Genomic DNA, 12756 nt, shown 5'->3' with positions numbered 1-12756 from the left:
GGCATGTGAATTATTTGCAGATCACCTGCTTTCAAATGGAGCGGGAATTACTACACAGAGCCGTAGTTCACCGACAAGATATCGAATCGCCTTTGATTATGATATATCTTGTCAGTGAACTACGGATCTGTGTAGTAATTCCCGCTCCATTTGAAAGCAGGTGATGGCGATTAACTACTAATCAAGAAACCGATTTTACTGCCTAGATGCGCATGATAATCGAATTCGATTAATTGCACATCCCTAGTTTTAAGCATTTGTCATATTGGTCATGAATATGTCTGTTGTTGTTACACTAAAATACCAATAGAGGTCACTATCAAGTTGTAGCTCATATTTATTAACTTGTTACTAACACGAAAATGCTGAAAAAATGATGTATTTCATGTACATGAGTATTTAATCAAAATAAGAGTATTACTATGATATATGAACAAATTTGGGAAATTTTATTTATTGTGAGAGGTTTTAAAATAATTAAATAAATGGCTCATTTAGGGAAAAACATTTTATTTAGAATAAAAATGTGAATCACAGAAAACTATAGGGCTTATAAGTATATAAGCCCTAATACTTTTAAAATCTTTACAGCACGAATTTGAACCTATACAAAAAAAATTCTATATAACTTTTAATACACAGGATTTTTGATATAGACAAATATATTTATCACTGTTTATTACTTTTTGTGCAGCTCATGCATGATCCCCCTGTGTACCTTTTAAAATCACTACTGAATGTAAACTAAGCAAAATGTGAAATAATGTATTTTTAATTAACAAAATGTAATAATCACTGATAATGATTGTGCATAGAAGTCTGGAAAAAAGGAATATGGCTTTGCCACAAAAATGCAAGCCTCAAGTTTTCCAACAAAGGAATGTTTTCTTTCATCCAGCAGATATTCAGTTACACCCTACGAATAACAAACCACACTGCTCTCTGCAGATTCTTGTAGATTCTCCCTATGTACATGCATGTACATTTGTATGCATGTTTTGCTTTGGTACCATTGTATGTTGGTGCAAATGATTGCATTTTCTCATAGCCAGTCTTTACTGACAACAGTTGGTCTGTTTCTTCTTGGAAGTTGCATACAGGTTATTTGAGTTGCTGTTGATTTCTGTGTGGAGAAAAAAAGGTTAATTTAAATTCAAAGACAACATGATCATATATATACTGTTCATCAGTGCATCCTATCCTACAGAAAATCATTGCTTCATGATCTTTTATATGTAATAACTTCTAACTCTGAAATTACTTTTCTCTATGAATTCAGGTCACTCAGGCAAGGGAAATAATAATATAATTGTCTTATTTTCATGATGCAATAACATTCCAGTGGATTATTTAATGTTGTTGAAGGAATGGTTCACTCAAAAATGAAATCTGGCTGAAAATATAGATGAGATTGTTTCTTCATTGGAACAGGTTTGGAGAAATTTAGCATTACATTAGTTACTCACCAATGGATCATCTGCAGTGGATGGGTGCTGTCAGAATGAGTCCAAACAGCTGATAAAAACATCGTCATAATCCACAAGTAACCCACGCTACTCTAGTATATTAATGTCTTGTGAAGTGAAAAGCTGTGTGTTCGTAAGAAACAAATCCATCATTAAGACATTTTTAGCTTCTGACTAAAATACAAATCCTCGATGTCCTCCACCCGTAATATGGCTTTCCCCAGCAAAAATAAAGTTAGGAAATATGCACAGAACAAGCTCCATTTACATGCAAAAACAGTCTAAAACTGGTGATGTGAGAGGACAACAGGGGATGAACATTTTCACCAGAGGACGCATTGCTATAGACTATGGACTGACATTTTGGTTTCAAGTTAAAATACCTAACTGATAGATTTTTTTTCTTACAGATACACAGCTTTTCTATTACAAGACATTAACTGATGGACTGGAGTCATGGTGTTTATATGTGGATTACTGTTATGATTTTATCAGCTGTTTGGACTCTCATTCTGACGGCACCCATTCACTGCAAGTGATGCAATGCTAAATTTCTCCAAATCTGTCCCCAAAACTCATCTACATCTCGAAGTACATTTTTAGCAAACTTTCATTTTTGGGTGATCTTTAATGTACTTACGAACAACTTCCCCAATACGTCTGGATCCACTTTTCTCCAGTTCAGCCAGTACATTGGCCTCAAATGCTAAAGATGCCACTCTGAAGAAAAACTCTCTCACATTTTCCCCTACAGTCACAAAAATAGGAATTAACATAAACCGTAGCAACTTCTATCTAGGGTTTCCCAAATACTTTATGCGACTTTGTAACACATTACAAAAAACTGCAACAAATCACATTAACATATAATACACTATAGCAATCTCACCAGACAAGGCAGACACAGCCCAGTACTCTGCTTTCATCTGATCTGCCAGTTTAATGGCATCCTGTTCAATTAGTGTATACTGTGCAGGAGACTGGAGGAAAGACCCATTGGTAGGACATATAAATATGTAAAGTATATGGAAGGAGATTGTACTGATTGTGCATGGCCATGATTGTAACAATAATGTCAATTAAAAATAATAAAAATGGTCACTCACACTCAGATCTTTCTTTGTGCCAACTAAGAAGAGTAATACACTGGTAGGATCATTCTCTTTCATTGCGTCCTCCAGCCATTGCCTTCAGAAGAGGATGATACATTTAAATGCGTGAAGAACGCTGTGTATTTGTTAACCCAGAGGGCAGAATTACAGCGTTGATGTCACTTACCTTGTATGCTCCAGTGAAGCCACGTCAGTCAAATCAAACACAATAATTACAGCTGTAAAACAGGAATGGGAAAAGAATATGAATACCTCAAAGGTAAAAAAAAGAAAAGAAATGGGGGAAAAAATTGTGCTTTTAAAATATAATAATTAATCTATAACTAATCAATAATTAGACTTTTATTACTATTACCAGGTTGTATAAATTATAGTATATTAAAATAAACTATTGTTAGACACAACTTGTGCAATATAGTAAAAATGATATATTTATATGCATTGTTTAATATTACTTTCTGGTGAGTCATATACCTTGAGCTCCTCTGTAGTATGTAGAGGCAATGCATTTAAATCTCTCCTGTCCTGCAGTGTCCCACCTGAAAAATTAAAACAAAAACTTATTTGAAATAATAGAAATGACTCGTTTATAGATCGTTGGATTGTCATAAAATGCACTTACAATTGTAAACTGAAAGGGACCCCAAGAACTTCAAACCTCTCCATTTCAAAGTCCACACCAATGGTGGCCTTGTAATTTTTGTCAAAGACATCTTTACAAAATCTAAAAAAAAAAAAAAAAAACATAGAATAAGTTCCTATATTAAGCCAAACAATAAAAAGCAAGCTTAATTCTTTGATACAGCTATTAAGCATTAACCGGTTAACTTTGCAGATTTGCTCACCTATTAATCAAACAGGTTTTCCCTACCGCCAGATCACCCACTACAATGACCTTGGAGATCTTAAACCTACTGGACAAAAATGAGAAAAGGCACTGGATAAAACAATGCTGGATAATCCATCCACACAGTTCTGAAAATCTCCCAAAACCACTAATTCATCAAAAGCAAACATCTCACCCCACAGTTCCTGTCCTCTGCTGCTGACAGGCCGTCTTCACCTTGCTGTGGAATTCATCCACTGTGTTCAAAGCAGCACCTTTGTTGAAGCACTACAACAGGAGTGAATATTAACACTCATTGATTTCAGACGGTTTGGTTTGGATGGGTTTCAGGACAAACAATACCTTGAGCATCAGTGCATTGTGTGTAAAGCATATACCTTAGGAAGCTGGCCGATTATGCGGTCTTTCCGTACTGGGGGCAGTACGCTCATGATGATGCTTCTGCAGGAAAAACACAAAGTTATGAATCATAGCTTGGCATTTTGTAACATGGCACACCATTAAGGAAGGAATGAGTAATGGCTGGTCAGGATGAGGCTCTAGCTAGAGACTTGCAGGAATAAAATAATGGCCTATCTTTCAGTTTAGCATGCCTTAAAGAAACAGTCATGAACATGTAGGAACGAGTTAGTTTAAATAGTTGCCTACTTGGTCACTAGAGCGGCATGGGTGATGAGTGATGACTCCCTAATCTGTAGCTGTTAATCCCAAAGTAAATCTGAGAACAAAGAGAACCCCCTAATTTCTGGCTAAACCTTTTTGTGATGCCTCTTTTTATCTACTTTTGGTGCAATATGTGCGTCTTATACACACATGATTACATTAACAATATAAGTATTACGTATAGTAGTTTTATGATTAATATTACGTGCATAAACATTTCAAAAGCATATTTTAAGAACAAACGACAGTCCATCCTTTCTCAATGCGTGCTTCGTAACACTGTAACTCCGCTGCTACAAACAAACCTGTGCTTCTTACCTTAAGACGTTGTTTCTGAAAAAGTATAGCGCTAGTTTCCTGAGACAAAGACGTTTGAAACGCCTTTAAGGAAAGGAGAATATAACGGAAAAGAAACAAAAAGGAGGGGGTATGAAGGGCTTTTAGCATTCATCCATCGCGTACAGTTTCCAAGTTTCTGAAGGAAACAGCCGGATACTCCGACCGACGGAAGTGCTGTGAACTGCATACAGATGGATTCGTCTCTCCCCACCAAAACCAGGAAAGAGGGATAGTAAACGCCCCCTACAGCCCCCAGTGTTTTGACCGTTCACAGCAGATATAATACGGTTGTTACCGTTCATCTCTTTTAATAGGCTACTGTGGTCTAACTGATGTTATGACCGGGTTTGTTGGTAGGACTAAAACTCGCAAACGCTGCAGATTAGCAAGAATATAGATTTTTGTCATGAATTAAAAAAAAAAAATAATAATAAATAATAATAATAAAAAAAAAAAATATATATATATATATATATTAATTGTGCTCAATATGGGCTTATTTACTCAGCCCATATTGAGCACAATTTTTATATGTATGCCTTATACCCAATATGGGCTGTGTAAATAATAATTATTATTATTATTATTATTATTGAATAATTATTATAGTATTACATAAATATAATAAATCAGTTAATACTTTTATTCAGTAAGGATGCACGTGACGGTAAAGACATTTTATATGGCTACAAATATATATAGCTATATTTATTTATTTTTTAAATCAATGAAATGTTCTTTTGAACTCTACTCGTCGAAGTCTCCTGATCCTGAAATTTCTAAAAAAAAAATAAAAAAAGTAGCCTACGATGTTTCCACAGAAATATGAACTGTTTTCAACAATGACAATGATATGAAATATTTATTGGGCAGCAAATCAGCATATTAGAAGGATTTCTGAATGATGACACTGAAGAGGGGAGTAATGGCTGATGAAATTTCCATTTTAAAATAGGCTATTTTAATATAGAAAACATTTCTTTTAGATTAATAATACTTAATAATGTTACAGTTTTTACTGTAGGCCTATAAAAAATAAATAAAATGCAGCCTTGGTGAGGCTCAGAGACTTTTTTCAAAAACATAAAAAAAATTTCTATGACCCCAAACTTTTCAGGGGTAATTATTTGTTATACTTTACATATTTGTCTACTTGAGTGTAATACTTAATTTGTCATTGATAAAAAAAAATATATATATATATATATAAAAAAATAATAATAACATTGCTTTTTATAACCGATTTCATCTTAGCACCATACTACAGTAGGTTTATTTATAATAAAATCAAACATTTAACAACATTAACTTTTTCTTAAACCTTTACTCTCAGACCTTATCAGTTAAAAAAAAGGGTTGTAATAAAACACTACATATTCATAACTGTTTTTCTAGTGTAGAGCTGTATATCCAGCCTATTTTGTAAGTGACTTTTCTTTTTGTTTTAAAGGGATTGTTTAATTGCTCAAAAGAGAATACAGGGAAGGTTTACATCATGTGTGTTTCCTGCTTGCTAAATTTCACATTTATAAGCAAAAGTTTGCTGGTTCTTAACCTCTCTTTTCATTTTTCAAGGTTGATTTAGTTGGTTTAGACAAGTATATGGCAATTATCCAAAGTTCTGTCAAAGTTCTGAAAACTGTATTTCTGTATTCTTCCTTTGTGTGTTTGTAAGGTATTCATTTATTTTATTTGTGTTTGGTTGGGTTGTTTGTAACCCTGGCAATTCTGTGTTTACTTGTATTTGATTTGTATGTATGTCTTTATTTGTAATAAAAAAAAAGCGCAAAAAAGTGCTCAGAAAAAAGCTGTGCAGTAAAGCATGTTGTTTCTCCTCAGACACCAGAGGATGTCATCAGTTCTTCTCCACTGTTCTGCAGATAGTTTGCTTAATATTAAGCTTTCACACAACACACTTGCTTAGGCATGTATTACAGTCACATAAGAAATGAGAAGAATTTGTCAGGAGTTTTTATCAAAGCATGAACAAGGCTGACAAGGAGGTTTATATTCAGGTAATTGAGTGCCTACAATACTTCCAATCTTTACTTAAAATCTACAAGTTTGAAAGTTTGAGTTAGAGCAGTTTATATTATCTTATCGTTGTCACGAATCCTGGCCATGCTCTTCCGTTAACTCGCCACCAGATGTCACTCACTCACCACATGGACTCGTACACCACACAGCACACTGGACTACAGTTCCCACAATCCATTGCACTGACGACACGCAGCTGATTACACGGATCACACAGCTGAATTCACTGATCACCCCATCACACACACACTATTTAACCTGGGACTTCCTCTTGCTCTCGGCCGAGTATTGACCTGCGTTTAGAGCTCACCTAGCGCTAGCTGCTTTACCGTGCCATTCCGTGTTTCTGTAATTGTTTAGCGTTTATCACTCACCCAGCCATAGCAACTTTACAGAGCCATTGTTCTAGTCTTAGTCTTGCCTTGTTTTCCTGCCGTGTCTGACCCTGCCCGTGTTTACTGGATTTACCCCTTTGCCTTGCCGTTTGGACTGTGTTCGCTCCCCGTTTGGATTATTGCTTTCGTTTCTGGATTATCTCTCTGCCTTGCCCCTTTGGATAATGTTCGCCGTTCGTCGACCCACGCTTGCTCCACGGATTGCTCTGTCTTGCCTCTGCCATACCTGTTTGCTGTCTCCTGACCCTGCCTGTATGACCATGTTGTATAATAAAGCTTTGCATATGGATCCGCACGTCTCTCGTCAGCCCCGTAACAATCGTAGGACTATTTCTATTCTTTTTATTATACTTTTATTCTATAACTTATTGAACTTTATGTTTCTATATTGTTATCTATCTTTTAAACCTCTAATGGGCTCATAACAAAGCATTTTTGTGAAAAAGTGCCACTGCTCGTGTTGCTGCACATTTGATGTGTCAAAGCTCTGTAGATCTTTTGTATTGTATTTTTGTGAATGTAAGATTGTTGCATCTTCTCCACAAATTTATGTAAATATTGTTCTTAATTGCAAAACTATTCTTAATTGTCGTTTTTTTTTTTGCAAAAATGTATTTATATATATATATATATATATACTGACCAAAATTATAAACGCGACACTTTTGTTTTTGCCCCCATTTTTCATGAGCTGAACTCAAAGATCTAAGACTTTTTCTATGTACACAAAAGGCCTATTTCTCTCAAATATTGTTCACAAATCTGTCTAAATCTGTGTTAGTGAGCACTTTTCCTTTGCTGAGATAATCCATCCACCTCACAGGTGTGGAATATCAAGATGCTGATTAGACAGCATGATTATTGCACAGGTGTGCCTTAGGCTGGCCACAATAAAAGGCCACTCTTTTATCACACAGCACAATGCCACAGATGTCGCAAGTTTTGAGGGAGTGTGCAATTGGCATGCTGACTGAAGTAATATCCACCAGAGCTGTTGCCCATGAATTAAATGTTAATTTCTCTACCATAAGCCGTCTCCAAAGGCATTGCAGAGAATTTGGCAGTACATCCAACCGGCCACACAACCACAGACCACGTGTAACCACACCAGCCCAGGACTCCACATCCAGCATCTTCACCTCCAAGATCATCTGAGACCAGCCACCCGGACAGCTGCTGCAACAATTGGTTTGCATAACCAAAGAATTTCTGCACAAACTGTCCGAAACCGTCTCAGGGAAGCTCATCTGCATGCTCGTCGTCCTCAGTTCGTCGTCATAACCGATTTGAGTGGGCAAATGCTCACATTTGATGGAGTCTGGCACTTTGGAGAGGTGTTCTCTTTACGAATGAATCCCAGTTTTCACTGTACAGGGCAGATGGAAGACAGCATGTATGGCGTAGTGTGGGTGAGTGGTTTGCTGATGTCAACGTTGTGGATCGAGTGGGCCATGGTGGCGGTAGGCTTATGGTATGGGCAGGTGTATGTTATGGACAACAAACACAGGTTTATTTTATTGATGGCATTTTGAATGCACAGAGATACCGTGACGAGATCCTGAGGCCCATTGTTGTGCCATTCATCTACGACCATCACCTCATGTTGCAGCATGATAATGCACGGTCCCTTGTTGCAGGGATCTGTACACAATTCCTGGAAGCTGACAACATCCCAGTTCTTGCATGGCCAGCATACTCACCGGACATGTCACCCATTGAGCATGTTTGAGATGCTCTGGATCGGCGTATACGACAGCGTGTTCCAGTTCCTGCCAATATCCAGCAACTTCGCACAGCCATTGAAGAGGAGTGGACAACCTGATCAACTCTATGCGAAGGAGATGTGTTGCACTGGAGCGGAGCCTTATGTGCTTTTCTAGGAACGAACAACAGTCGAAATACGACAGCTACGTGTTGCAATCCATTTCGACAGACGTGAAGTTCATCTGGGGGTTCAGTGTTCTTTTCTGACTGTGTTCTGCTCGTTCTGGGACAGGAGAGATAGAAATGACAGTACCTCCGCATTTTTAACCGGTCTTCATTTGTACAGAAACTACTGGGCCTGTTTTTTCTGACTACAGATTGTACAGCCTTGCAACATTAGACGCCAAAAGCAAATTACGAATTCCATGTAGCTGTGTTGTCGGGCTCTGTGGCGCAATGGATAGCGTATTGGACTTCTAGAATATGAATGTGGCAATTCAAAGGTTGTGGGTTCGAGTCCCACCAGAGTCGGTGGTTTTAGAATTACGTTAACCTTAAACTATACAGCGTTTCCCACGGGCAACGTACACTTTCAACTCATCATATTTCAATATGTACACTGAAGTAATTTACTTAAAACATATTTTAAACAGCCAAGAACAGTCCAATGAGTAGTGAAATGCAAAAAAAAATCACACATTCTAAAAGCTTAACAAAATCATTCACAATTGTTTAACCTAATCAGAATCATTCTGTATCTTGTGTCGTGGTAAAAAATTGAATTTCATTGATTCCGTTTATTTTTTTCCCCCAACAGCCCCAAGAGGGCAGCACACACCCACAGAGAAAGAGGGAGAGAAAACAATATCCTAAAATGGTGAGAGTTCTTCAAGCTCTAACAGACCAAATCAGTGAAATAAGATCAGATTTTCCTTTCTCTCTCTTTATTGTACACATTTCTGAACAATCAAATGAGCAATCAGTGAAGGTCAAATCTCTCCTATGTAATTCTTTGACTCTTTGTCTTGATATATAGAGCAGTCTGTATGTGTAGGTGTTCCAAACCTTAGTCTTTCAACAAATCTCAAGGTTAGCTTGAGCTGAATGAAGGATGTTGAGTAATCAGTGCTTCGGAAATACCAGTTGCTTGTTGTTACATCTACAATACCTGCTCAGTTATTGAAAAATATGTTTGAAATATTTTCAGTGACCTCTTAGTTCCCTCTTAAATCATATGAAATTTGATATCTGTGTGTTATGAAATATCATGTAGGAGTATGCGTTGCAATGGGCTATCAATCATAATGACTCTGCAAAAAATATGACATGCAGTTCATATTCAGCCTACAGGTTCATAAGAATTTCCTCTTTCAATGTAATAGATTATTATTGCTTCAAAACTATTACTATTATTTTACATAATGTTGTATCGTTTATATGCAACTATTTCATAATTCAGTCTCTTACATTTACAGTTTCTAAAATTCTGGCAGCCTGAAGCTGAGATATTTAAATAATAATTTAATATTTAAATATCAAGACGTACAGCACATAAAAACGCACTTTAATGTGTCAGTTTGAAAGGTAATTTTGTGAACTTTTCGCCTTTCAAACAACTTCTTAGTCTGTTGAAGCACAATCTCATTGTTCTGTTTAGTTATTGCCACTTTCATGTTTATGAATTAATATGTTACATAACTACATGCAAATTGATTCAGATTTATACTTTATGTTTTAAACAAGTATTAGTATGACGAATACTCTCCAGTTGAAGGTTTATTAAAAATATTAAATTTGATTCAGAATGGTGGTGTTAATTCAGTCTAATTCATTCAGATTAACCACATTCACTGCTCTAGCAAGCTTGTATGTCTTTGAATTGTGTAAATCTGTTTGATTCTCACTGAAGCGTGAGAACTGAGAAACTGCTCAGGGCTGATACTACAGAAATTCTCAGAGAAACTAACCAGTAATTTGCATGACAGAATAAACCTCTAAGGGTGCTTCATATCAGTCAATGTATTTTGTAGTCCTCCTCCATGCATTCTGGTCAGTGGTGCTCAGCCTGAGTTATTTGTATGACATGGATACTTTTTGAAAATATGAGTCATAATACAGCAAAATTATGAAATTTAAACAAAAGAACCTTAGGCTGTAACCTATTTTATCTATCATTCTCACATGCATTACTAGTTATTTTTAACATAGCTATTATTATCTGTAGCTACTGTCCTTTTTTATACAGTTCTGATACTATTACAGTACCTTTATGAAGTGCTTTTGGATTGTTGAAAAATATATATTGAAAAAATTCAAAACCACAATTATCTAAAAGCTGACTAGCTAAACCCATATAAAGATCATTACTTGCATAATTGACATGAAAACAAAATTGAAATGAAATATATTTAAATTATTAATAATTAAAAGATTCTGAAAAAGAAACAAGAAACATTTAGCAAACAAGCGTGTTTTATGTGTTTCTGAAATTTAAACCTCTAGATCTAATCAGGCCAAAAAAACATTAGGTCACCAAAAACATACTTTAAATATTTTGTGTCTCAGTTGTAGACCATCAAATCACCACTGACCAATCTTCTTACTGAAAATGAAGCTGACACCATAATGGTCAGGTGGTGAAGAGGCAGTATAAACTTTAGTCCACTGGTCAAAGTTACTGGTTTTACCGGTATTATGAGGTGTTAGTCAAGTCAAGTCACTGTTATTTGTATAGCGCTTTTAACAATGCAAATTGTGTCAAAGCAGCTTTACATCAGCTTTACAGTATTTAGACAGAGAGATAGTGTGTCGAAATAGTGTCATTCTCCTCTGGCCAGACAAAATCAGCTGTTTAAATCTAGGCTGCAGCAGAGTCAGATTGTGCAGAGGACTCATCTGGTTCCTGTGGTCTTGTCCTGATGGCCGTCTAGGAGACAGAGCCTTCACTGGGGATCAGTCTCTGGGGCTCATCTAGTTGTCCTGGTCTCCACTGGCGTTCAGGGCTGTAGAGGTCACCTCTAGGTGCTTGTCCACCATGTAATCTGGATACAGACTGGATCCAGGTGGCTGCAGTGACCATCTGATCTGGTTACAGTATGGATCTTGGTGGCTACAGTGACCTCTGAATAAGAAAGAAACAGACTAATATTAGCATAGATGCCATTCTTCTAACAATGTAACAAGTACATCGGGTGTTTTGGGAAGTGTTCCCGGTTCCGGTTGACCCAATTAATACAGCCTAACAATCATTAACGGATTTGAATTATAAAAATGCGATAGTGTATTATGTGTAAGCCAGGTTAAAGAGATGGGTCTTTAATCTAGATTTAAACTGACAGAGTGTGTCTGCTTCCTGAACAGATTGTTCCAGAGTTTGGGTGCTAAATAGGAAAACGATCTCCCGCTGCAGTTGATTTTGATATTCTTGGTATTATCAAATGGCCAGAGTTTTGAGATCGTAGCGGACGTGAAGGACTATAGTGTGATAAGAGCGCAGTCAAATACTGAGGTGCCAAACCATTCAGGGCCTTATAGGTAATTAGCAAGATCTTAAACTGTATACGATGTTTAATAGGGAGCCAGTGCTCCCTATTATTGACAGAACCGGGCTAATATGGTCATACCTTCTGGTTCTAGTAAGAACTCTAGCTGCTGCATTTTAAACCAGCTGGAGTTTGTTTATTAAACGCGCAGAGCAACCACCCAATAAAGCATTACAATAATCTAGCCTCGACGTCATGAACGCATGAATTAATGTTTCTGCATTTGACATTGAGAGCATAGGTCGTAATTTAGATATATTTTTAAGATGGAAAAAACGCAGTTTTACAGATGCTAGAAACATGTTTTTCGAAGGAAAGATTGCTATCAAAAAGTACTGAAAAAGTAGTGGTGTTGAAAAGAATCTGTGATTCCCACATTAAACATCTGGTCTAGATAGGTTTACAAACCATAACATGAAGCCTATTAATTGTGTAAACGCTGAGGAAAGAGTCAATGACAGGACTTATCCTTAAGATTATTTATCTCTAGCTTTGAGAGACAGCATTCAAAATAGTCTATTCAGCATCACAGAGCAACTGATCACAACAAACTTCACTATTAAGACAGTCTCTGTCAATGCCTACTTTGTCAGCTGTAAAAAAAAAAAAAAAAAAAACCTTTGAGGAGTCAATTCAATACTTCACTTTCAG

General features: G+C 36.5%; 1 protein-coding gene across 2 annotated transcripts; it reads right to left on the bottom strand.

The window, feature by feature from the left end:
- Positions 1 to 431: 431 nt before the first annotated feature.
- Positions 432 to 4645, bottom strand: rab34a (RAB34, member RAS oncogene family a). Of its 2 annotated transcripts, none has more exons than XM_079386916.1 (11): positions 4407 to 4645; positions 3803 to 3866; positions 3601 to 3692; positions 3424 to 3489; positions 3201 to 3302; positions 3053 to 3117; positions 2745 to 2796; positions 2573 to 2654; positions 2356 to 2446; positions 2107 to 2214; positions 432 to 1123 (listed from the first exon to the last, which is right to left on the bottom strand). In XM_079386916.1, exons 2-11 carry the CDS (start codon positions 3854 to 3856, stop codon positions 1056 to 1058), a joined length of 780 nt encoding a protein of 259 aa, XP_079243042.1. In that variant the 5' UTR covers positions 3857 to 3866; positions 4407 to 4645; the 3' UTR covers positions 432 to 1055. The 2 variants fall into 2 exon arrangements, with proteins under 2 accessions (XP_079243042.1, XP_079243041.1); XM_079386915.1 differs by having other exon boundaries at positions 3424 to 3492; positions 4407 to 4616.
- Positions 4646 to 12756: the final 8111 nt, after the last annotated feature.

Source organism: Barbus barbus, assembly GCF_936440315.1.
Source record: "Barbus barbus genome assembly, chromosome: 31".
Lineage (NCBI taxonomy): Eukaryota > Metazoa > Chordata > Actinopteri > Cypriniformes > Cyprinidae > Barbus > Barbus barbus.
Note: the sequence above shows the minus strand (reverse complement) of the source record. Positions and strands in the feature narration are given on the sequence as shown.